Raw genomic sequence first — 26,587 nt, 5'->3', positions numbered from 1 at the left:
TAGTAAATTTCTATGTGCAAACTCAGATTAAGGACAGGACCATCCCATCTGGAGCAATGTGGGGTTAAAGGCCTCGCTCAAAGGCCCAAGAAGCTGTGCAGATGTTATTGTGGCTAAGCTGGAGCTTGAACCACCAGCTTTCCGGATCCCAGTGAAGCACCTTAGCCACTAGGCCACAGGCTGCCCGAAGCCCTGTTGTTCCACACAACACTCTGAAGGAAGGAAGCTGAGTGCTCAAACTTGTGAGGCTCCACGTCCTCTCAGGTCTTCAACCTTGACCGCCACTGGCCAATCCCCTGAGGCCTGGCCGATCTGTCCAATCCACACACAGACCGCCACTGCTGATAATTGGCTATCAAATGACACAGAGTTGGCATAACTGAAGCCCAAACTGGCTGCAGAAGAGCTGGGAACAAGCTATGGATGGGTCCACACCATTGCAGCACTTCATTTTAAACCAAGCGTGGCAACCTGCAGCATAGTGGTTTATTTTTCTATTTTAGAGACTTTTGATTTTTGTATTTAATTAAAAAAAGTAACATATTACTGTAAGCAATTGACTAATTTTTACATAAAAACTTGATCAAGGCTGTCTGAGATCAGAAGCAAAGAGCCAACCAAAGTCTGCAGAAGAACGGTGGCAAGTTCTCCAACATGCTTGGAACAACCTCCCTGCTGATTCTTATAGAACTGCAGGACAGCGTTGGCTATCTCAGAGAAGTGATGCAGTTTTAACGCCATAGGGTGGTCACGAAAAATATTCATTTGATTCAGTTTTGAACTATTCTGCCAAATTACTAAAATGTCACGTAAAATGTATAGTACGTTTATTTAGGACCTTTCATTGAATTATTTTGTAAAGAATCTCATCTGTACAGAATGTTATACAAGTGCCTAAGACTTTTGCACAGTACTGTACATGATTGGGACCCGCTTGTTCGGTGGTTCTAATCCCAGTGTAGCCACAATAAAATACACACAGCTGTTGGGTCCTTGAGCAAGAACCTTAACCCCACATTGCTCTGGGGATTGTCTCCTGCTAAGTCTAATCACCTGTATGTCAGCCAAATAGCGTGTAATGTAACTGGCACTGTAGCAGAGGGACAAAAAAAGAGACAGTTTTTAAACTGTCAAAATTCTTTGTTTGTATCTGTAATGAAAAATCAGCAATTCCTTTTATTCCGCGTGCCTTGATCTATCCTGTCTTGGTGTAACACTGGGGACACTAAGCAATATATAATAACTTTGCTGAGCACGCCGTAATTGGTAATGCTGTTGGACACAAACATGTAACTGGATACAACAGAACAGACAAGTAATGTAATATAATGTCATTTTGCGGAAAAAAAAGAAATAGAGTTTGTGGCTGTCACCCTGAGTGAGTTTTCACAGTTTGTCTGCTGAAATAAATTAATAACCGGCTGAACAGAAAGCAAAAGCCGCTCGTTCCAGTGAAACTGTAATTTCACGTTTTATGATTTCTGCTGCATGTTGAGACTGGGTTGCCTTCACATACAGAGCAGTTATATACTTAAATATATGGCGGAAATGTTTTGTGTAATTGTGTAATATAAGTATGAAATACATCAGCTAACAACATTCATTTGATTTGATTCATTTGAGTCATTAGCCACTTATTCCAAGTTGTGGGCTGGGCAGGTGTCGTTTCACACAAAGTGAATCGGGTTTGATACCCGGACCGATAAGCCTTTTGGTCCAGACGTACTACTGGGGAACAGCACAACCCCTGATCCAGGTGCAGAAAGTACAAGTCCTCCACAGCATGGAGTTCCAGTCACCTGCATTTACTAATTAGCACAGTTCTCCAGCCAGGAGGAAGGGCTTATTAGCCAAATCAACCAGCTGGTCTCTTACTTTCCAACCCCTGGACGTTCTACCTCTGCCAAAGTGTGGCAGAGGTAGAACGATACTTCAAGCGAGAAGACCCCAAGTGGGCTTAGAAAGAACGCTGTGCCCCTCATCGCACTGTGACAGTTGGGCGAACTTTGCTTAGTTTGCTCAAGAAGTTAACTCCGATGGCCTGGCACTGCAGTGGAGTTTTTCTTTTTAAAACAGCTCTTGGAGTTACTGGAGAGCATCGGGAAGACACTAGGGATGCCACACAGACAGGAAAAATGTGTAGGGAAGGGCCAAGATGGTGGGCGAGCACTATAAACATGGAGAAAAGATTGGATTTAATCACCTGATGTTTATTATTCCGACACATTCATCCTCACAAAACCACTTTAACCTTCGGTAAACACTTTTTTGGTGATTTATCGGTCTGAGTTTTCCCCCTAATTTAGTTCTTCCAATATCTCGCTCCACCTAAATATTTAATGGGTGCGGGACGCAGCAGTCTATAACTAACGCTACCGTCCGTTAAATTATGGTGTGGCGCAGGAATGACCTTTACACCAGGCTATTAGTGTTTAATGGTGAGATAACATTGTGCTCTCTTTGCCCACTATTCTGAAGGATCATCCCGTCCACCAGCACCTCTGCTCATTCATCACTGTTATCGTAGGGAACATACTGGTCAAATATATAACATGGACACAAACACACACACCAACATGCAGCATACACAAGGGACGAACTGATACACAAGCATAAAAAGACAAATCCACACACACAGGTACACACACACACACACACACACACACACATACACACTTGGACTTCCCTTATACTTATGCCCACAAGCTAAAACACACACACCGGCTTTCTTGTTTTAGTCATTGTGAAGAATTCAGCAGAATTCTAATGCTTGGGTTCACAAATGCAACCCCAGTGAGTTCTCTCTCTGGGTCTGATACCAGCCAGTCTAGGAGGCTCTCCCTCCACTGCCACATTAGCATCAATGTCAGAACCCAGGGGACACATTGGCCCTACAGTGTGACCTATGGGGTCACCCACGACTCCACAGTGTGACCTCTAAGGTTTTCTATGACCCCACAATGAGACCTCCAACCTACAACCCCACAGTGTGACCTCTGATGTCATCCACGACCCAACAGTATGACCTCTGTGGTCGCCCACGACCTCACAATGTGCCCTCTAACCTACGACCCCACAGTGTGACCTCTGAGGTCGCCCACGCCCCCCTGCTGCTCTGAGTGAAGCGGTACCTGGAAGGGCCCGATGGGGGTAACGGGCACTCTGGCCAGCCTCCACTGGGGGCCCTGGTTCCCAGAGACGGCCCACACCGGAGTGTCCAACATGGCGATGCTCTTCACCCTCAGAAGAACGTTCAGAGAGCCTGAGAGGAGATGGAGAGAGAGAGAGTGAGTGTGAGAGAGAAGGATAGAGGGAGAGTCTCTGACTTTTGATGGTCCTGTATTGAAACACAAAAACTCCAACATTGCCTTAAAACCTACCCCAACCCCCTATTTACAACCCACCACAGTCTCTAGACTTTGCAGAGAATGGTGCGAAAAACAAAAAACAACCAGTCAGAAACATGTTGTTAATGAGAGACGTCAGAGGAGAAGGGCCAGACTAGTTGAAGCTGACAGGAAGGTGACAGTAACGCAAATAACCAGACATTACAACAGTGGTATGCAGAAGAGTATCTCTGAACGCAAAACCCGTCAAACCTCTAAGTGGATGGGCTACAGCAGCAGAAGTATAAAATAAGTGTAATAAATACCTAATAAAGTGCTGAGTGTATGTATGTTTCTTGTTTGCTTTGGCAATATTTATGATGTGTGTTTCCTGCCAATAAAGCACAATGAATTGAAAACAAATCGAGAGAGAGAGAGAGAGAGAAAGAGAAAGAGTACAAGAGAGAATAGGGGTGAGAAAATCAGGGAAAGAAAGTTACAGGGAGAAAGATAGAGGAAAATAAGGTAAAGAGATAGAGAGAATAAGGAGGAAATAGACGAGAGAAAGAGAGAGAACGAGGGAGAGAGAGAGAGACAGAGTGAGTCACTGTCAGTGTGAGTACTACAGTCTTCAGAGCAGACCCTTCAACTTGTCCTTCACATTTCACTCCATGTAACGCAGCATACTGGCATTAAAATTACATTTGGGTTACTGGCGTTCAGAAGCACCTGTCAGAAGAGTGCGTTTGTGTTAGTGTGCGTTTGTGTGGTTTCGCTGCCCACTGGCTGTGGCTGGCTTTGATGAAAGAAATCAATTCTGCGGCGAGAGAGACATCGGCCTGTGACTAATGCATAACAATGTTGTTTGTCTTTGCGGTGAGTGGAGGCCGGTGTGTAATAAAGTTAGGATATCTGAACGGAGAAAGCCGAGGCAAGTGCTTTCTACTGAGAGGAAAAAGAGCAGACGCCACAAATCACAACTTATAGACAGCACCGCGTACCAAGAGTAAAAGCATATAGTCCAGGTGTGTCCCTGGAGCCCAACTCTTAATCTCTGCTCATTCATATTCATAATTACATTATATAAATAATGCAGAAATAGGCACCATTAGTCACCAAATTACCATTTGCTCACAGGTTCTCAGGTCGATCAAGTGACCCATAATGGCTTTATAACTATTATGTTATTATACTGCTTTATTACGCCATATAGCCTGTAGTGTGGAGTATACACAGTAGTACACACTGGATAGCGACAGAAAGCAACCCCGATCAGTTACGGGTTTAAAATAGGGTCTTATTCCCCATTGGCTCACTCAGGAGCAGTTTTCCTGGCTGGTCAGGTGTGTGCAATCTGCCTGGGCCAGCTGTGCCATGCTGTGGCACACTGACTGTGCAGCTCAGCTGGGTTCCTCCGCTACAGAGAGGAGAGAGGCAGCAGCTGGCTACGTGTGTCGCTCGCACCCCCCCCCCCAAATAAATCCAGGCCATCGCAGAGCTGGGACAACCCTCCAGTTACGGTTTTCTGTGGCCAAAATGGAGGACGGGAAACGGTCCTTCAGTGAAATGCGGTTTGAAAAGAATTGCAACTCACTTGTAGGACGACTGAAGACAACAGCAATTGTTTTTTAATGGAAAACAAAAAATACTGAAAACTACAATTGCACGCGGTGCTATAATACATTTTCTAATACGAGGGACCTTTCAGAAAAGCAATGAAACATCGTCCCTCCAAGCGAGCATGATGAGCAAAAATGGGTCTGGCTCATTGACTAAATGGCCTGAACCTCTGATCTGGACTAAGCGGTCTGGATGGATGGGTGGATGGATGGATGAATGGACAGATGGAAGGATGGATGAGTTTGGACTCAACATGAGAAAAGTGCAGCTACGCGTGGCTGTATGGAATGACGACAGGTCAAAACACAGGAGTGACACGGTGAAGTTTTGACAGTTTGCTCATGACCATCTGGTGCTTCAGTGACTGTTTTCCTATGATACACGCAACAATACGGCCACACACCCACCCACACACATCACACATTATGCTGCCGGTCGACCCCCAGCCCACAGATACCCAGCCTGAACCTGACTGAAGGCAACATGTACTACCATACAACTCAGACATGAGAGAGTCTGAGGCACTGTCTTACCGTAAGTCATCGTGTTCAGAGGAAGCCCCCACCCCCGCCACCCCTCTCTGTTCCCCCTTTCACTGCTTCCTTCATCTTTACCATACAGCAGTTCATTCCGACTGACCTAACTTAGCGAAACCAGGCCACTATGTTTACATTGAACTCACTGTATCAGAGATACGTAACCTAGCAACACTTCAGAAGCACTCGGCCCTGTCGTGAGAATGCCAGAATAAAAACCGCATAGTTCTTTAAGTTTTTAATTATTATTTTTAAACGTGTTGATAAAACTGTGATACAATTGCAGTAATACACTGAAAGTCTCAATTTACCATGAGATATTGTATTATTGCAGAACTAACTGAATATCAGATTAATTAATTCACATGGAGGCTTTGCATTTCCACGGGAAAGAAAGGATTCCCGGTTGACATCCATACCACCGCGGCAGTCAGCGCTTGAGTGACAGCATTGAAGTATCGCTTAAACTCCTGCCCTCAGGCGCGGAAACTGAAACGCCGGGATAATAGAATAAGGAGGCTAGTGTCACCACCTTTCGCACATGAACTCAATCACAGGAGCTCCACCAATCACAGCACACTGTTACAAACAATAGGACCATGCCAACAGTGATCGGTGGATGCCTACTTCACATCACGTAACATAACGACAAAACATAATGACCAGTACAGGCCATTTAGCCCAGTACTGCTCGCTTTTCCTTCCACTAAAGGGTACCTACTGCTTAGTTTGCCTAAAAGATAAATAGTATCTAGCACCGAATCAAGCCTGGTCTTCAAAACCCCCAGTGTTTCTGCCTCCACTACTTGTCCTGGCAAGCTATTCCACACATTGACCTCTTGCCGTGTGAAAAAATGCTTCCTAATGTCTGTGCGGAATTCATCCTTTGCTAATTTCCGATTTCCTGGTATCGAGGCAGCATTTATATTTGATGTACTGCCTCGGTAGCAACAGGGACCCTAGAAGCAGAGCCAGAAATAAACCACCAATCGCCATCACTGTTCTACTGTTCCTTTTCACAAACCTACTCCCTAATTAGTGGGACATCTATCTGGTTTACGCGTGAAAGTAACATCAAAGTCCTATCCATCCCTGGTGAAACTGTAATTCCAGTATGGCCATGGGGGTCATATTCATGAAGATCCCTGGTGTTAAAAAAGCTTCAAAGTATCAGATTAATATAACAGGGTATTTGTGGAACCAATGTACTTTATAAATATACACATACACTCAGTGAGCACTTTATTAGGTATTTATTAGACTTATTTTTTAGACATTGGTGTACAGGTCTACCTAATAAAGTGCTCACTGAGTGTATATTCAAACAACCAACCCTATCCATGTTTGACATGCATGTCAGTACAGGAATTCACAGGCGATACATGCCTTTTCTAGAAGTAACACAAATCACATTTTCACAACACACTGCTGTAAGCAGCTCAAAGCATCTTTATGGATTGACACTACTACAGTAGGCAAGAATTAATTTTAAGGTGTAAGACTATTCTCAAGTTTCACTCCAAGAATATGTTAGGAGATCAACCCTTGACTCAGTTTTGAACTTGTGATGTCATGCCCATGCAAATAGATGATGAAGTGCATATATGAAACAGCTGGTTGACCAGTTCAGACCAGCTCCCAACTCAATATGGTTTAACCAGCTCAAGCTATGTTTTGAAACAGCTGATTGACCAGCTACCAGCTCAGACAAGCCACAAGCACTAGCTGGTTGACCCAGCTTTATGACCAGCTCAATTGCTCAGCTGGCATAGCTGGATTTTCCAGCAGGGAGGATTCAGATCTCATTGAACGGAACCCCCGTAATGGGCAGCCCGAACGAAACCCCTTTGGACCCAGCGAGTTACAATCTCAGGACAGGTTGAACACACATAAAATTAATTCTTCAAAAGCCCCCGGTCCTGTTGGATTTGCCGTGTTTGAAAGGGTCTTTTTATCCACAGAAACGCTTCGGCTCAGGCAAGCACGACGCCCACGGCGAGTTCAAACAAACAAATCCCTCTCAGTCATTTCAAACGCAACTGACGCTAGCTACGGCTAATCTATGCGTTGTTTTTCTTTCTTTCTTTTTTTACCGATTGAAGCAAAGAAAAAAAAAAAGAGCCTCTTAATCGTGGCTCAGATACCACAAGCACGTTTTAACAGAGGCGGATTGGAGGGCTGATGACTTCCTGGTTCAGGAGGAAAGGATAATGGGGCCATTAATAACTTAATAAACAGGAGATTGGGTACGGGCTATTATTAGGAGCTAGCAAATTGCTCTGCAGTCAATATTAAGATGAGTGATACCCTCCTTATTATAGAGCTTTACGAGTGCGGCTTCTGTAAACAGTGTGTGGGGAATTGCCACCGCTCTCCGCGCAATCAAGGTAATGTAGCCCCAGATGAAAGAGGGAGAGAAAGGAAAACAAATGAGCAAGGGATCACAAATCAAATCATCAAATTAAAATGTATTTATGTAGCGCGTTTTGAAAAAAAACATTTGTCACAATTCGCTTCAGTTGCACAGGCAGCAGGCCCGACTAAGGTCACAACGAACGCGGGACCAGCCTGACGGTGGCAAGGAGGAACTCCCTCGGTGGCAAAGAAGAAATCTTACTGGTACTGGTTTTTATTTCTTTACTAAGTTAACCTTTACTTAACCAGGGGGTCCCTTCAGAGAAAGTCTCTTTTTCAGGAGAGACCAGGCCAGGACAGCATCCCGCATAAGAAACAATCCATAATAAATCACACTATTTACAGAGGCTTAGGGGACTAAACAGGACTCGTTTTTATTTCGTTACTAAGTTAACCTTTACTTAACCAGGGGGTCCCTTCAGAGAAAGTCTCTTTTTCAGGAGGGACCAGGCCAGGACAGCAGCCCGCATAAGGAAAGTACAATCCATAATAAATCACACTATTCACAGAGGCTTAGGGGAGGAAGCAGCCTCAATGGGGAAGCTCATTCCCCTGCAGCTGGTTCGGGGTAAGCGGATAAGGTAGCGAGTAGGAGCACTAAGGGAACCAGAGTGGAACGGTAAATCACTGGACTGCGTCTTAATCTTATCGTGGGTGAGCCTCTGTTGTTGGAGCCGCTGCTATTACTGCTACTTCTATTGCTACGACTGCTACTGCTGCTATTACCACTGTTACTACTGCTACTGCTACTGCTACTACTACTACTGCCACTGCTACTGCTACTGCTACTGTTGCTATTGCTGCTGCTGCTACTACTGCTGCTGCTGGTACAGCTACTACTGCTACTACTGCTGCTGCTGCTACTGCTACTATTACCACTATTACCACTGCTACTGCTACTGCTACTATTACCACTATTACCACTGCTACTGCTGCTGCTACTGCTACTGCTATTACTGCTACTTCTATTGCTACGACTGCTACTGCTGCTGCTGCTACTGCTACTATTACCACTATTACCACTGTTACTACTGCTGCTGCTACTGCTACTGCTACTGCTACTGCTACTACTACTGCTACTGCTACTACTACTACTGCTGCTGCTGCTACTGCTACTATTACCACTATTACCACTGCTACTGCTACTGCTGCTATTGCTGCTACTACTACTACTGCTGCTGGTACTGCTACTGCTACTACTACTACTACTGCTACTGCTACTGCTGCTACTGCTGCTGCTGCTGCTACTGCTACTACTACTACTACTACTACTACTGCCACTGCTACTGCTACTGCTACTGTTGCTATTGCTGCTGCTGCTACTACTGCTACTGCTGCTACTGCTGCAAAACCCCACCTGATAAATGAGTCACATGATGACAGCACAGGAAAGCCTATATTTTGACCCAAAATGGCCGCAGGTGTCCGCTGAGTGACACAAGCAAGGTGTGGCCTGGACGCAACTAGGGCAACATGGCTAATGGACCCAGCTGAAGTGCTGAGAGAAGACAGCGGAAAAGAAGGGGCAACTGGTGAGAGAGTGAAAGAGAGAGAGAGAGAGAGAAAGTGAGATAGAGAGAGCAAGAGAAAGCTATAGGGTACGTTCCAACACTCAAAACAATGTATCCGCCCTTCCTCTACATGTCTCCAGCACGGGGGGAGATGAGTGGAGGAAGAGAGGATACTATTTTTCAAATTAGGACACACCCAGAGAGACAGAGATGTAGAGGGAGGGAGAAGGAGAGAGAAGGTGCGAAGGATGTTGCAGACAGCAGCACAGAGGAACTACTGCGGAGAGAAAGCAAGAGACCAAGATGAAAAGAGGGAGAGGGAGAGAAAGAGGGCTAGAGAGCAAAAAAAAAGAAAAACGGCTGCAGAGTGGTCCAGTACAGAAGTTGGAGGACACATATGTAACAGAACAGGACAGCACTTCATGATGTAAATTTGTTATTTAGCTGACGCTTTTATCCAAAGCGACTTACAGTTGGGTAGACTAAGCAGGGGACAATCCTCCCCTGCGGCAATGCAGGGTTAAGGGCCTTGCTCAAGGGCCGAAAGGCTGCGCGGATCTTATCGTGGCTGCACCGGGGCTTGAACCACCGACCTTCCAGGGCCCGGTCTTGTACCTTAACCACTCAGCTACAAGCTGCTCCTCAGTGCTCATTGGCTGGAATAATGGGTGGAAGGCCTCAGACCTGGACTAGCCTCGCGGTAGCACCAGAACACCTCATCCTCTCAGCCCACACGCTGCCACCCACGTGGAACAACCTTTTCGCCTTTTCACGGCGTCTGCATTCCGTCCGCAACAAGCCTGCGATCAGTTCCGTCCACTCAACATGTCGAGCGTAGCTTTTTCGGCAAGTGCTGCTTTTCTGGGCGGTTATCAACTGAATTCTTGAATATAACCAGCGATGGAAAATCCATGTTCAGAAAGTAAAATTCTCTTCCAGAATTTTGTTCCAATCACCTGTATTTGCTAATTAGCACAATTCTTCAGTCAGGGGGCAGAACTAATTAGTGTAATGAGCTGGCTGAGTTCAGGATTGGAAGAAACTTCGGACCAATACGAACATGTGATCACAACCAGGGCTGCCGGAGAATTCCATTTTAATTCATAAGCTTCACCAAATCACCAAAGGCAGTTTTTTTGTGTCCAATTTTGTGAATTAAAATTGAATAGATTTTTTTTCTTTCTGATTGATTGAATTGAAATGCAACTGACCCCTGACTGTCATATCAACACTGGCCTTGAACGATGGTAATTGGAAGGCCTGTTTTCGAGAGGCGACGAATCGGGCCTCGATTATCAATAAACGGCTAGTCTGTGACAACATGACACACCTGGAGAATATAGTGTGTTCAGAGAGAGCGACCGAATCAACAGGAGGGAGAGAGGATGTCCGTTCCTCTGTCTGTGTCTAAACAGTCGCCTAGCTCTGGGCCTCTTCCCTTATCTTGGAGTAAAACATCTATTATTCAAACATCTGAAGAAATTGCCCTGTAATTCTGCATGTACCCTCACTCAGCAGTCGCCCATCAAGGGTTTCCAGGCCTCTACCAGGCGACGACAGGCCGAACTGAAGGAGATCTCTTTTTTTTCTCCCCCTCTCCAAAGGAGGAGAAGTGTGCGGTTAAAGATTTATCGATCCCGTCAAAGCAATGCAAAACATGTCTTCTTAAAAATGTCAGGCAGAGAGAGAGGGGAGTGGATACTGCTCCGTCAACACCCCTCCTCCCTACACACACACACACACATACACACACATACACACACACACACACACAGGCACACACACTCACACACACACACACACACACACACACACACACAGGCACACACACACACACACACACACACACAGACACACACACACACAGGCACTCACACACACACTCACACACATGCACCCTGACACACACTCTCACACACACACACACACACACACAGGCACACACACACACACACACAAAGGCACACACACACACACACACACACACATGCACCCTGACACACACTCTCACACACACACACACAGGCACTCACACACACACTCACACACACACACACACACACACACACACGGAGGAGCTCAGGCATGGAACAACGGAATGACTCCAGCAGCACCCCAGACACATTTTTTTTGCGTGGGGGGGGGGGTCCCCAGTCATAAACACACCCGTCACATAACAAATCTGTATAGCTATTGGGAGGCGATTTCACGTCACTTGTAAATGGCGTCTATTCATCCCGCCGGGAGGTTGCCGAGGCATTTCCAGTGAAATGCTTTTCTTCAGAGGCACAAAATGAGAGATTTAAACCCACACTAATCTGCGCCGCAGCCTAATGGTTGTTTATGGGAGCAGGTGGACAGGACGATAGCTCCTCCACTGAGGACCAACGCTGAGGGAAATTGATCAAAATCATCAGCCGTGCCTCGTAACAAAAATCAATGTGGAAACATGGCAAAGTTATTTCCCATTGTTAAAAATGATTGCACCGTCCACAGTGGCAATCAAGCATCTTGTTACCTGTGTAAATTGCCAATTAGTAGCTTAACTAGCTAGTTAGCCAAATGATCACAGTGAACACACAATGCACATGAGTTCGCTAATTGCTGGAACACCAGAGTCAATTCAAGATTGACGCTCTCGACAAGATCTGTTAAAAGGGCACTTTCCTTTGTCTGAAACAGTAAACACTAAAACACTGAAGTGGGACACTACAGAACGTTCCATAATTTTTTTTTTTTTTCCTGTATGCTTGGATATTTTTAGAGATACTAACATTTAAAGTGGTAGTTAATATGTAAATGGTTATCATGTTCAAGAAGGATTTTTTTTATATTTACATGTCAGATTTGCATAACCTTCTGCAGCTATATTTATTATGCATTTATTTTCTATTCAGTTTGTGAGATTCACACATCTTTCTCATTATTAATGTTTTTTATTTTCTTCAGCGAAGAAGGCACTGTGAGAAGCACACTTTCAGAAATAAAGGTACGAATTACTTGTCGCTGGGGCGGAACTCTATAGGTGCATAAAACTGTACCCCAAGCCAGGACTAATTTGCACCTTTTTTGCTTGGAAAATGTGTACCCAAGGAGAACATTACTGTACTTTAATGGGAACATTCTGGGAAATTTGATCCTCAATGTATCTCCACTGTCAGTGTATTTCTGAGAGAACGGGAGGTTCTCCAGCATGCGTTTATGGTCGGTGGGGGTAGGATGATTCCATGGGCCCCGACAGAAAGGGGCCCTTAAAAAATTGTGCTGTAATTTTGGGTTAGGGTGGCCTGGGTGGTGAGGCTCGATGTCCTCTTCATGGGCATTCCTCTTCTGCACTACTGTTAGACAGCCTGGGTATGGGAGTCGGCTAAAATGGCCGCAATATAGATGTACTGTGCTGTTTGCCACTGGAAGCGTGGGAGAGGATTGTGTGAGTCTGATGAGAGAGGCACACCACCCCCCCCCCCCTCCCAACCACCACCCCCAAACCCCCCCCCCCCCCCCACCTCTCCACTCCACACCGCCTGCCCCAGGTGGTCTTTTCACGACGCCAACAACCAACCCCCACAGCCGCCTTCGCCGAAAAGGTCAACGGACTCCCGAAATCACAGCGTCTGCCAAAGGGGGAGACGAGGTGCTAATGCCCACGTCCCTCCCCGACCGGGCCCGGAGAAACCCAGGTGGGAGTAACTGCCTGAGTGGCTGCTCCGTGTGCAAGCTAAACCTGAGTTTCCTTCAGCGTTTCCTTCAGCGTTTCCTTTTGCGCGTTGCTGTAACTGATGCTTTTCGAGAGCGACTGAGAATCAGCGCAGATGAAGGCCAACGTCCACGTGGCGATTAATGAGTGTGCAATTGGTGGTCCTTCGTCACTAGAATTAACATGGGGAAGGGAAGGTTTTTTTGGATAGGGGGATATAGGATGGACAGGGTGGATTATGGGAATGGGTATCAGGGCACAGGGGGAATACCCAGTTCTTAGCAAAAAGCCAAATTTTTTTATGCAAAGCTGCATTTGTTTAAGACCTTCTGACTCCACTTGCTGTTTCCTCCTTTCTCTCACTTCTTATGTCCTCCTCCGGTAGTGCTGCCACTTCCCTTCTTCTTTACCCACTCTCCCTTTCTCGCTCCCACTCCCTTCTTTTGTTCTTTCTCACTTTATTTCCCCCATTCTCTCCTTTTCTCTCTCCCACTGCCTTTCGTTCTTTCTCACTTTTCTCTCTGTGCTTTTCTCTCTCCCACTCACCCTCGCGTAACTTTTCTTCTCCATTGTCATTACGACGTTGTTTCCACATTCGCCTACTGTACTTAACTGCCCTCAGAGTACAGCAGCAGAATCACACACAACTTCTAGCTAGCTAACTGAGCAACCATAGGACCATTATTACATACAGACAGAAGTACGCATGATATCCCAGAGCCAGCCATATATCTCACCATGTCCTTCAGAGGGTAACAAAAAACAGCCGTCAAGCAAAGCCTTCTCACTGTGAAAGCCGGAGCTACACTCGATACACACCCAATCAACGTTTAATTTCGATAATTAGGTGCTAAAGGAATTAATGCACTTCAAAAATGTGAAGATTTAGCCCTCAGAGTACAGCAGCAGAATCACACAGAAATTCTAGCTAGCTAACTGCGCAACCATAGGACCATTATTACATACAGACAGAAGTACGCATGATATCCCCGAGCCAGCCATATATCTCACCATGTCCTTCAGAGGGTAACAAAAAACAGCCGTCAAGCAAAGCCTTCTCACTGTGAAAGCCGGAGCTACACTCGATACACACCTGATAAACGTTTAATATCGATAATTAGGTGCTAAAGGAATGAATGCACTTCAAAAATGTGAAGATTTTGCCCTCAGAGTACAGCAGCAGAATCACACAGAACTTCTAGCTAGCTAACTGCGCAACCATAGGACCATTATTACATACAGACAGAAGTACGCATGATATCCCAGAGCCAGCCATATATCTGACCATGTCCTTCAGAGGGTAACAAAAAACAGCCGTCAAGCAAACCCTTCTCACTGTGAAAGCCGGAGCTACACTCGATACACACCTGATAAACATTTAATATCGATAATTAGGTGCTAAAGGAATGAACGCACTTCAAAAATGTGAAGATTTAGCAGCAGAATCACACAGAACTTCTAGCTAGCTAACTGCGCAACCATAGGACCATTATTACATACAGACAGAAGTACGCATGATATCCCAGAGCCAGCCATATATCTGACCATGTCCCTCACAGGGTAACAAAAAACAGACGTCAAGCAAAGCCTTCTCACTGTGAAAGCCGGAGCTACACTCGATACACACCTGATAAACGTTTAATATCGATAATTAGGTGCTAAAGGAATGAATGCACTTCAAAAATGTGAAGATTTTGCCCTCAGAGTACAGCAGCAGAATCACACAGAACTTCTAGCTAGCTAACTGCGCAACCATAGGACCATTATTACATACAGACAGAAGTACGCATGATATCGCCAAGCCAGCCATATATCTGACCATGTCCTTCAGAGGGTAACAAAAAACAGACGTCAAGCGAAGCACGATGAAAGCCGGCGCTACACTGGACACACATCCGATAAGCGTTTAATATCGATAATTAGGCGCTAAAGGAAAGAATACACTTTAAAAACGCGAAGATTTAGCGGGCGTATTGAGCGGAGGGCGGACGGCGTCTGGGTGCAATTAGGCCCGGCGAGGCGGAGGGTTGATTAATAAGGGCGATGAGAGCCGCGATGACTCACCGCCAGCCCCGCGGCCGTCTCCCCGCAAACCGGGCCTGTCAAAATATTGTTTAATGGCACCAAAGCTCATTAAATGTTGTTTAATGCTCGCGCAGGAGCGAGCGCGCCTCTCGCGTTGCTAACGGGGCGAGCGCTCTCCCGGCAGGACGGTATATAATTAGGCGGGAGCAGATGTGGATCCGTTTAACTGTACTGGCGTCTGTACAGCGCCAGTCAACGGCCCCGGCTCCAGTCACTTAGCAGATTAGCCGGCGTTAGCCCCGGGGGCGAAGGCGTCCGTCGGGCCGGGGAGGAAAGGGGGGGGGGGGGGTGGGGGTCGGGCGGGGGAGGTGGGACGCCGGAGGGAGGCGCACATCACTCATTCTTAAAGCCGGCCGTGTCATGTCATGGGCTGCGCTGGTACCGCCAGCGGGTTCTGGAGGTGACCTTGGGGGGCGTCTCGCCCGAGGGAGAGGGTGCGTGCGTGTGGGAGGGGGAGGGAGGCTGGGGCGAAATGAACTCTAATGGTCTTCATAATCATGAGTCATTGCCGAGCGGACACAGTCATGTACTCCTATGTTACGATTATCCTCCGCTACGTTATGAATACTATACTGAGAGTTGCGTTTACGCTCAAGATTTTTCTGCATCCATTTTATTGCTCTTGAAGACAGATTTCCCTCGAGTTGTGGCGGAGGGGGGGTGATTATGATGAATGGCGTTTCTATTTTTATTTTAAAGTAACTAGACGTCTGCTCGCTGTCTGCTGGATAGCAGGCCCTTCGCTCTTAAAAGAGCCTTGAGCCAAAGTTATCGACGCACCAAAGGTGGGAGAAGCTCCAGTGAAGTCTTGGCAGCTGTCTCTGAAACGCATTCCAGGTGCGCAGCGGACTGTTTGGATCAGGGCAGGGGTTTAATGGGGCCAGAGCACCATAGAGAGTGAATACCGTAGAGTGAATACAATAGAGTAAATACCATAGAGAGAATACCATTGAGAGAATGCAGTGGTGGAAACATACAAAAGGGGCGGCATTGGCTCGGGAGGTAAGAGCCGTCATCTGGCAGTCAAAGATTTGGCAGGGGAACTTGGCCTTTAGCTCAGCTGGCTAGTTATAGCGTAGTTTTTTTTACAGAGAGGCTGATGAGCTACAGGTTCGAGGATTTGAGATCGAGCAGAACTACGCCTGCTACACCTGAGCCCCTTTCTGACACCCTCAGCCCACTCTCGCAGAACGAGCGGTTCCAAAAGGAACCCCGTGATTACACAGAAGAACCGTGCCTATCTACTTCTTTGTCAGACGAAACGGTTCTCTGTCTAGGAGCTGTCGCCTGTCACACCTGCTGTAATGATAGAGGGTCCCATGAATAACTAAAAAGGGTCGTCTCTACGGAGACAAGGCAAAGAACCCTTTTTCCGAGAGGGTGCACCCGACTCACAAGGTCACGCATTATCTCTGCGACTCCGTGTTGGGCGGCGCGGGCGGAGGTGTTCGCGTGTCGCAGCCGGCGTGTCACACGTGTGCGCCGCCTGGGCGCGTTCCAAAGACGCCAGAACACGGACCTCTCTCGAGCCGGACCGGCGGCCCGATAAATCACCCGGCGAGGCTTGGCACGGACGGGACACGTGGCGAGATCCATCCACTCGATAAAGCTGTCTGATAGTCCGCACCGTGATGAACCGCCTCGCAAATGACTGATTACATCCGGACGAATCATCAATCACACCCCCCCCCCCCCCCCCCCGCCTCAGCCGCCCTCTGCCACCCCCTGCCCACCCCTGTCGGGTGCGGAGAGGCTTGTGCATGCCATTGGAGAGGGGCCAGATTGACAACAGGCCTTTGTGCTTTGTGACGGGAGAGGATGGAGGCTTGTAAAATTGCGCTTCGCTGAGAGAAGGATGCGCAGCCCTCAGCTCGATCATGCTAGTGCTTTGTTGCTGACTCGCCCATGCCTTTACACAGCTGCATCTTGGCTGCCCCGCCTCAATCTTTGTCCGGACTGTCACCCTCAACGTGCCTTTGTAAGCCTTTCAACAGAAAGAGTCTACAAAGATGCTCAAACACCAAGCGCCAAGATGCTGGAGCGCCAGTCAAACGCTACAGCAGAGATACTCAACTCCCGGTCATTGCGGGCCGCAGTGTCTGCAGGTATTTGCTCGCAAGAAATTCCTGACACCACCTGATTTCACAAATGAGGCTTACTGCATGAACCAAGGGGCTAGATTAATTAGAGGGGCTAGATATTTTCAAAATAATTAGTGAAATCAGTCCTTGGCGGGCGCTGATACCTGCAGACACCGCAGTCCGCAGGACGTGGAGTTGAGTAGCGCTGTGCTATAGCGTGCCAGCCTAAGCCAGAGTCACTGTAAGATGTGGTAGGAATGCAGAGAAGGTCCATAGGCATGTACTGTAAAAATGGCTCAGGAACAAGTGTTAACAAGTGTTTTCAGTCTTCTAATAACACTTTAGATCTTGTTGTATTCTCTCAAGCAGAAAATATTAGCTTGTTTTAAGTTACTATTTGCTGGATGAGTGACATTTTCTCACCCCATTGGGAAATCCTGAAACGAGTTAAACTTTCTCACCTCATAGGCAGTTTTTTTGTCTCATTTAGCAAAAATGTAATAGAAATAAGATTTTAAGTCTTAGACTAAAATTCTTGTTATTTTCGGTTTCAGTCTGCAGTGTGGTGACCCAGGACACAGTGACCTGAGGAACGAGGAATGCGGGAAGTCCATATCGCCGTGTGTGAGGGGGGAACAGACAGAAGACAGAAGCCACACGTGCGTGAGGGGTGAACAGAGAGGAGGCAGAAGCTACATGTGTGCGTCTCTGCCTCTGGTGGGGGCTATAGGGGGACCGCTTCAGTCTGCCAGCCAGCTGTCCATTAAATATTGAATAGCATGTTGCGTGTGTATGTGTATGTAGGTACACGTGTGTGCGTGCGTGGGTGTGTGTGTGTGGGTTGGCGGGGTAGGCTGGTTGTCAGCGCAGCAGCAGCTGGGACAGTAAAGTGGCTAGGTAACGAGGGGGGGGTCCTGCGGGGTTACCCGCCTGCAGGGTCACTCGATCAGACTCGGAGAGCGGCAGATGTGTGTCCCTCGCTCTGGGGAGTGTGTGTGTGGGGCGGGGGCGCGGGGAGCAGCTCCCCGCTACATGTTTACGACTCGTGTGTCAAGCGGGCGGATCAAATGGGCCATTTCTCCCCAACCGCACCGGAGAGACCGAGCAGATGTCATTTACCGACTTTTCCTCTCTTTTCCCTTTTTTCCTTCTCCCCCTCCGGATTCCCAATGACTAATTCATCCTAAACGACTCGGAAAAAGTTTAAACCTCAAAGCGAGGCTTTTAGTTTTTTAGTTTTTTTTTTATTTGAGTTGCTTTGGCCGCAGCGTTCTGTCCTCGCCCGCCCGTTCGGGAACTCGAACCCGTGACCTTTTCTGGGCCCGGCTCCAGATCGGCCCGGGCCCGTATAAAATGGCCGCCACTCCCTCCTCAGGGGTCAGGCCGCTCCGTACTCAAACCCAGCGGTAAAGGACACGATTGGCAGAGAGCCCTTAATTAATTGGGAGGTTGTGAATTGCTCTCGGCTCACTTAGCATATTTTATGTGAGTGAATTAATCAGGTGAAGGAGGACTGAGGCAGATTAGAGAGCCAGGTCTGCAGGTAGGGGGAGCGTCAGGAGGAGGAGAGACAGGAGGAGGAGCGCCGTGTAGGAGGAGCGACAGCCTCCGCTGTTCAGATGCCCTGAGAGGAGTTTCCATGGCGAAGAAGAAGAAGAAGAAGAAGAAGAAGAAGAAGAAGAAATTCATTCATTCATGATAACTTGTACTTTGTTCACTGGCCAGTGACTCAAAGTGTTTACAGTGATGAGGGGGAAACTCGACCACCAACAATGTGTGGCTCCCACCTAGAAGACCCTTGGCAGCCATTTTGTGAAGACGCTCTCCACACATCAGCAGAGGTGGAGATGATTTTTAGCCAGGTAAATGAAGGGACGATTAGGTGGCAGGTTGAAAGAGCCAGGTTGGGAATTGAGCCAGGACACCGGAGGACCCCAAACTCTTCGCAACTCTTTAACTGACGCCTCGTGCGAGACGGGCAGGGGACAGAGCAGAAGCACTACAGACACGCGCGTGGCGGTGGTGCGTGTACTCACCGATGTGCTTCCCGCGCATGTGGTAGTAGAAGGAGATGCAGTAGGACATGCGGTTGGAGCCCTTGGGGCCCTTGGCGGTGACGTTGTAGAGAGGGGACAGGAGACGCGCCGTGTCCATCGGCTGCCTCGGCCGCGATGCCTCGATGTACATGTAGTACCCTGAGGACAGACACCAGGGTCAGTACATGTAGTACCCTGAGGACACACACCAGGGTCAGTACATGTAATACCCTGAGGACACAGACCAGGGTCAGTACATGTACTACCCTGAGGACACACACCAGGGTCAGTACATGTAGTACCCTGAGGACACACACCAGGGTCAGTACATGTAGTACCCTGAGGACACACACCAGGGTCAGTACACATAGTACCCTGAGGCCACACACCAGGGTCAGTACACGTAGTACCCTGAGGACACACACCAGGGTCAGTACATGTAGTACCCTGAGGACACACACCAGGGTCAGTACATGTAGTACCCTGAGGACACACACCAGAGTCAGTACATGTAGTACCCTGAGGACACACACCAGGGTCAGTACATGTAGTACCCTGAGGACACACACCAGGGTCAGTACATGTAGTACCCTGAGGACACACATCAGGGTCAGTACATGTAGTTCCCTGAGGACACACACCAGGGTCAGTACATGTACAGTACAGTACATGTCCCTACAGCAAGGACACTTTCAACACATATATTTGCCGGTCTGTAAATATCCATTCAGTGAACACAAATATTTTGGGGTCAGTAAATGCCCATACGGTAAGGATAGAGTGAACACATATATTTTGGGGTCAGTAAATGTCCATACGGTAAGGATAGAATGAACAGATATATTGTGGGTGTCAGTAAATGTTCATACAGTAAGAATAGAGTGAACAGATATATTTTGGGGTCAGTAAATGTCCATACGGTAAGGATCGAGTGAACAGATATATTTTGGTATCAGTAAATGTCCATACAGTAAGGATAGAGTGAACAGATATATTTTGGGGTCAGTAAATGTCCATACAGTAAGGACATGGAAAAACCGATACAACTGGAGGGTCAGTACATGTCTATGCAGTAACTGGACTGTAACCTGCCCTGCTGAAAAAAACTGCTTTTGAAACAGCTGGTAGCTGGTTGGCCAGTTCAGACCAGCTCCACACTCAACATGGTTTGACCTGCTAAATACCAAATGCTATTAATGCAATGCTCAAGCTATGTTTTGAAACAGCAGGTAGCTGGCAATTTAAAGCTGGTCATAGCTGGATTTTACACTGGGGTGACTCACTTTGGAGGTCAGTAAATGTTAATATACTAATTGCACTGTGAACAGACTCATTTTAGGGGCCCATAAATATTCATGTAGTGGGTATACTGTGAACAGATTTACTCTGGGGGGGTCAGTAAATGAGTGTAATTATACGGTGGACAGACAAAGTACACCATACAGGCATCAGTGAATGTTTAAGCGTGCTGCAGACAGATATACCAGGGACTGGGGGGAAGGAGTCAGCATCAGACATTTTGAAAAGAGAAGGAGTGATTGCACCCATCCTATATACAGCAACTACACTATATGTGTTTATGCGACGTTACGCTGTCGCACCCTGATGACAACACGCCCGGGGGAACAAAATCCAGCGTAACTTTTTAACCTCTGCAAAAAACACATTTGTTTGGAAAGACAAAAAACAGTAATAATTTTCCGAAATGTGATATAAACTTGATGCATGGCAAAATTATACTTGCGAAAATGGGCCAGCTGTTTCTGCCTTTTCAAAAGCCCTTTAAGGTAATGATATACATTTTTAAAATCCACTGACTTGTGACACATTTCAGTTCTCATTTCACTTCTCTTTCCTCAAAGCATTCATTCATATTTTGAAAAAAGAATATGGCTTCAAGAGGTTAGCCGAGGACAAATCCACATGAGAGCAGGGTGCATTTAACCTTACGTGTACATTTCATGTTAACTCCGAGGAGAGAGAAACCAGGATTGGGCATCGACCTCCTGTTGCTCATGTTCACATCAGGCATCCTTACTGTAAATACAACTGGTGTATCTGCATTCTCTGTGTGTGCCTTCAAGTGCTGGGTTCTTATCAGCCTTTAGAATGCGTATGAGGATGTGTGGGAACTAGCTGGGGTTACCGGGAGGGGGACACATAGAGAAAGGGTAAAGTTAGGGTTCGGGGGGGGTCCATGCCTTCTTTGGTGCCGCTCCGGTCCGTGTCAGGCCCAGTGTTGGGGGAGCGTTTGGGGTTTTGGCTCAGTTGGTTCTGCCGGGTCCAGTCGAACACATCGCTGCGGTCCTGAGTGAACCCGCATATTCGGTCGTCCTCGAAGCCGCACACGTAGTCTGGGAGAGAGAGCAGCGGGGTTTAAAAACAGAGCAGAGCGTGAAAGCGACACACTGAAGCGGGTATTCCGGTAAAAGGGGGAGACAGGAGAGGCAAAAACACAAGGAACAGTGACAGACATGGGTCAAACACACAATAATTGTTTTGGATTCAAATACTCTTCTATGCTTTACTGAGCTTGTCCGTAGTATTGGAACCAAGTAAATACACTCAAAAAGTGCAAGCCTGCCTTCTTGTCCTCTTAGTTGGCTCGATTGCACCAGGCAAGATCAATTGAGCACAGAAGAGTACCTGAATCCAAAACAATGACGTAATTTACCCAGGTCTGAACAGGAAGGTGGGAGAGAGAAGTCACCACCAGTAAAAAGTGAGGCTCATGGAGGAGGCTGACGATTAATATCTAATTCTTAATCACGAACTGAGAAATGACCCCTAGAGCAGCTCTACTTGACTGTGAGGTTTCAGGAAGGCGAGGGAGTGATTAATACTTCGACAGCGGTATGATAACATTATTATAGAACAAATTAAACTTAATCTCGCCTCCGCCCGTTTTCAATTGTTACGGAGATCACAATCAGTCGCTGTTACTGCACCCATCGTGCGTTCGTCATTGTTAACTTTACATTTAAATTTATTTAACAAGTTTTAAATTCACCTGAACTAACATTGGAAAATTTGCAGTAATTTAACAAAGCGAGAAGAAAAAGTGGGAAGACAGAAATAAGAGAGAAAGAGAGATGGAGGGAGGGAGAGAGAGAGAGAGAGGGAGAGAGATACTCACCTGATGGTCTGAGGTAAGTGTAGGCTGTGAATAAGGAAGGAAAAAAAAGAAAACAGAAATGTGATTTTTTTTCTTTTTTGTATATATTTTCTTTTAAAAGCAACATGACGATTCTATTGTGCCACAGTTCACACATTCCGATCAGTGTTAGTGACAATCTCACAACTCCGCTAAAGTCAAAAGAACACCTTTCCCAGGGGGACCCACCCACTGAGGCTGGGAACGATATTCTCAGCACTCCACCGGAGCCTGTGACATTCCTGTTTTATCACAGGCATATGCTGTAATTGGCTGGTGTGCCTAACAGCCACAGCAGTCTACTGTTGGTTAGTTATCATTATGATTTGAAAGTATAGACTGTTGCCCCCGCCGGTTGCCGGTTGGATATTCTATGCTCTGCGACACACCTCGGCTTTGTTAAGTAGCATGGAGGGTTGGGGGGGGGGGGGGATGGGGGGGCTTGGTCGATGCTCTGTGACAGGGAGCGGGGGCGGTGGTGCCCATGTTAAGATGATAAGATAAGTTGCACTTTGTTGAACCCTGTGTGGAAATTTGTCCTCTGCGTTTGACCCATCCTAGCATCTTAGGAGCAGTGGGCAGCCACAGCGCAGTGCCGGGGGACCAACTCCAGTTCTGAGGCCAGGGCCTTGGTCAAGGGCAAAGGCAGGAGCACACCTAACCTGACAGGCATGTCTGTGAGTGTGGGAGGAAACCAAAGCAAACCTACGTGAACTCAGGGAGAACATGAAAACGTCTGGGGTGACATTAGCTCAGGAGGTGAGAGCAGTCGTCTGGCAGCCTGAAGGTTCGATCGGTTCGATCCCTCACCCTGGGTGTGTCGAAATGTCCCTGTGCAAGACACCTAACCGTCAATCGCTCCTGATGAGCTGGCCGGTGCCTTGCATGGCAGCCAATCACCATTGGTGTGTGAGTGTGACCGGGCGAATGAGAGTCATCGATTGTGAAGCGCTTTGGATTAAAAGCGCCATATAAATGCAGTCCGTTTAGCATCTGGCCGGCTCGGACTCAAACCCAGGACCTCCTCCTCGCGAGGCGACAACGCTAACCGCTACGCCCCCGCGCCGCTCGTTAGCGCGGCGGGGTCTGACGGCGGTACTCACGCTCAGAGTACTGGATGATCCGGTAGGCGGAGTCTCCCTGGCCGTACATGGTGATGGGCGTCAGCCACACCTCGTAGGACAGGGGTATGCGCAGGTCCGTCAGGGCGTAGGACATCAGCTCGCCCTTCTTCGGCTCGCTCACGGTGATCTGCTTCGATATGACCGTCTGCCTCAGCTGGGCCGATGTCAACATGGACTGGAGCAGGGAGAGAGAAATAGAGACACAACGCCGTCAAACATTCACAGAGCCTCAGCTGTGAAGCTCATATGGACTGGAGCAGGGAGAGAGAAATAGAGACACAACGCCGTTAAACATTCACAGAGCCTCAGCTGAAGAGAATATGAACATGTGAATGTGGCATCCATTTTGAATTCTGGCCTGTTCAGTCATAGCTGTTTGCTTGCCCTGTAGGACCAATTTTCAGGATACTCAGATGCATGTAACATTGAAATGATACAGATAGATGAAGTCCACTAACAGGGGATGTTGAGATGAATCCTTCTGGTGGGTATTTCAAACGAAACAGCCTCCAAGGACTCTAACCAGTCATCCCATGAGATACTTGAATAGGCTGCTTATTTTTAGACAGTTCAGCTTGATCACTTTTTAAAAGGTCATAGACTGTCTTTTTTCTTTATCCAGAATTTTTTTTTATTTGATTATTCAGTAAATGTCCACCCTGGTGTAAAATCCAAGTATGACAAGCCTGAAATTACCAGCTACCAGCCGTTTCAAAACATAGCTTGAGCTGCTCAAACCATGTTGAGTAGGGAGCTGGTCTGAACTGGCCAACCAGCTACCAGTTGTTTCCAAACCTAGCTTGAATTGTTCTTTTCAGGAGGGCATTGTGACACACAGTATGAGAAGCTGGTTGTGAACGTCGCTACACAAAAATAAAGATTGTTGCTCGACTGACTGAAACTCAGAAGCACTTGGAGAGACAGAGATGTAAACACAGTCGAGTAAAGATAAATTCAGGGACACTCGTCTGGAGAAAGGACTCAGGAACATCTTCGCATTATGTTTCATACCATAAGCAAGCGCTTGTATATCCTATACAACATAGGAGGAGAAAAATGCATTCAACTGATTAATATGAGCAGTGTGCCAGAACTGGCTAACAACACTCCCAGACCAGCAAGTAAAGACGCAGCATCGCGACAGTGCTAACCAAGAAGAACAAATCATAAATACGTACAGACTACATCCACAACCCGCCCTTAGAGATCCTCCATAATACTTCAAATGCGATAGTCATTGTGTGGCAGACTCAGCACTCACTACTGCCTCACTACACGCTCCGAAAAAAAACGGTCCTTCGTCATTCCGCAGAAGAACCCTACCTTGTTGCTGTTAAAGGTTTCTTTGCCGGACAAAACGGTTCTGTGTCTGGGAGCTTCCACACTTCATGCCTACCGTATGATAGAGGGATCCAGAAAGAACTGAAAAAGGGTTCCTCTTTGGAGACAAAGAGAGAGAGTGTATACAGTGAACGGAGCTCATTACAGAATCACTATTGCCACCATATTTAACACCTCTGTGTTAGATAGACCGAGGCAGTCGTGCTGACAGATAAAGTGTAGTGTAGGTTCTGGAGAGTAATCAGCGCTTTGGTCTTGGCGGTTCAGGATCTCCAGAGGGCAGGAGGGCTTTGCGTGTGACTGACCCCGCCTCGCTGCGGCAGTGCTCTCTCTCTTGTCCCGCCCACGGCAAGGCTGTTGAGGATTATGGCAGAGGAGAGCTGGTACATTGTTAACCCGCCTGGTTGGGGGGTCAAACGCATTTGTTACACGTCTAATGAGGTCCCCGTGAAGCCAGTTTTCAAGGCACAGACAGGAAACGCATCACTGGATGTCAGACTTCAGCTCTTCAACTGCCATCTGTAATTAGCGAATGTTCACTTGATGAGCAGTGGTTTTGTTCACCTCTACCTGCCGTACTGAAATGACCATTCAGACACAAATACAGATACAGTATTTTGACGTCTGCCTACTCACACATCATGCACAGACACAAATCAGCCCACCCACACATGCACACAACTGCCCAATGCACACCCCCACATACACACACACACACACACACACACATACAGCCACATCTGCCCACATACACATACGTGCATACACACACCTGCCCACATACCCACACATGTGAAAATACACATCTGCTCATCTGCATTCACCTCCATGCTGTGTTTGTAGCACAGGGCCCTTTGAGTACTCTTCAATATATCATGGCTGGGGTGTGTGTGTGTATGTGTGTGTCTCATGGCTGGGGTGTGTGTGTGTGTGTGTGTCTCATGGCTGGGGTGTGTGTGTGTGTGTGTGTGTCTCATGGCTGGGGTGTGTGTGTGTGTGTGTGTATGTGTGTGTATCATGGCTGGGGTGATGTGTGTGTGTGTATGTGTGTGTATCATGGCTGGGGTGATGTGTGTGTGTGTATGTGTGTGTATCATGGCTGGGGTGATGTGTGTGTGTGTATGTGTGTATGTATCATGGCTGGGGTGATGTATGTGTGTGTATGTGTGTGTATCATGGCTGGGGTGTGTGTGTGTGTGTGTGTGTGTGTGTGTGTGTGTGTATCATGGCTGGGGTGTGTGTGTGTGTGTCTGTGTGTAAGTGTGTGTATCATGGCTGGGGTGTGTGTGTGTGTGTGTGTGTGTGTAAGTGTGTGTATCATGGCTGGGGTGTGTGTGTGTGTGTGTGTGTAAGTGTATGTCTCATGGCTGGGGTGTGTGTGTGTATGTGTGTGTACCATGGCAGGGGTGTGTGTGTGTATGTGTGTGTTTTGGCGTAAATGAATAAACCACTGAGCAGATATCTGGCTGTGAGGGAGTGGCGGGGTGGTGGGGCGATGGGAACAGAGCGGGGGGAAGTGTGTGTGCTGACACGCGCGAGTGTTCGCCGGCGCGTGGTCGCGCGCGGCTGCCCGTCCCCTCCGACTCCGCCGCGCCATTAATTTCCCACACCCTGGGATCTGACAGCCTCTCCGTGCCTCTCCGCTGGCAGAGAAAGTGCCG

The 26,587-nt window shown here is 47.5% G+C and overlaps 1 protein-coding gene across 1 annotated transcript in view; it reads right to left on the bottom strand.

Annotated features, from left to right (window-relative positions):
* The window catches only part of LOC133140095 (MAM domain-containing glycosylphosphatidylinositol anchor protein 1), a 194,338-nt gene that overhangs the window by 20,714 nt on the left and 147,037 nt on the right, over positions 1-26,587 (bottom strand). Inside the window, exons 13-16 of the mRNA XM_061259662.1 lie at positions 23,565-23,730; positions 21,509-21,661; positions 19,308-19,466; positions 3,132-3,262 (exon numbers count right to left, since the gene is read on the bottom strand). Of these exons, the coding sequence (XP_061115646.1) occupies positions 3,132-3,262; positions 19,308-19,466; positions 21,509-21,661; positions 23,565-23,730 (609 nt within the window). The remainder of the gene's footprint in view (positions 1-3,131; positions 3,263-19,307; positions 19,467-21,508; positions 21,662-23,564; positions 23,731-26,587) is intronic.

This window comes from Conger conger, chromosome 1 (assembly GCF_963514075.1).
Source record: "Conger conger chromosome 1, fConCon1.1, whole genome shotgun sequence".
NCBI lineage: Eukaryota > Metazoa > Chordata > Actinopteri > Anguilliformes > Congridae > Conger > Conger conger.
The sequence above is the reverse complement of the archived record's forward strand: the minus strand, read 5'-3'. Positions and strand labels throughout refer to the sequence as shown.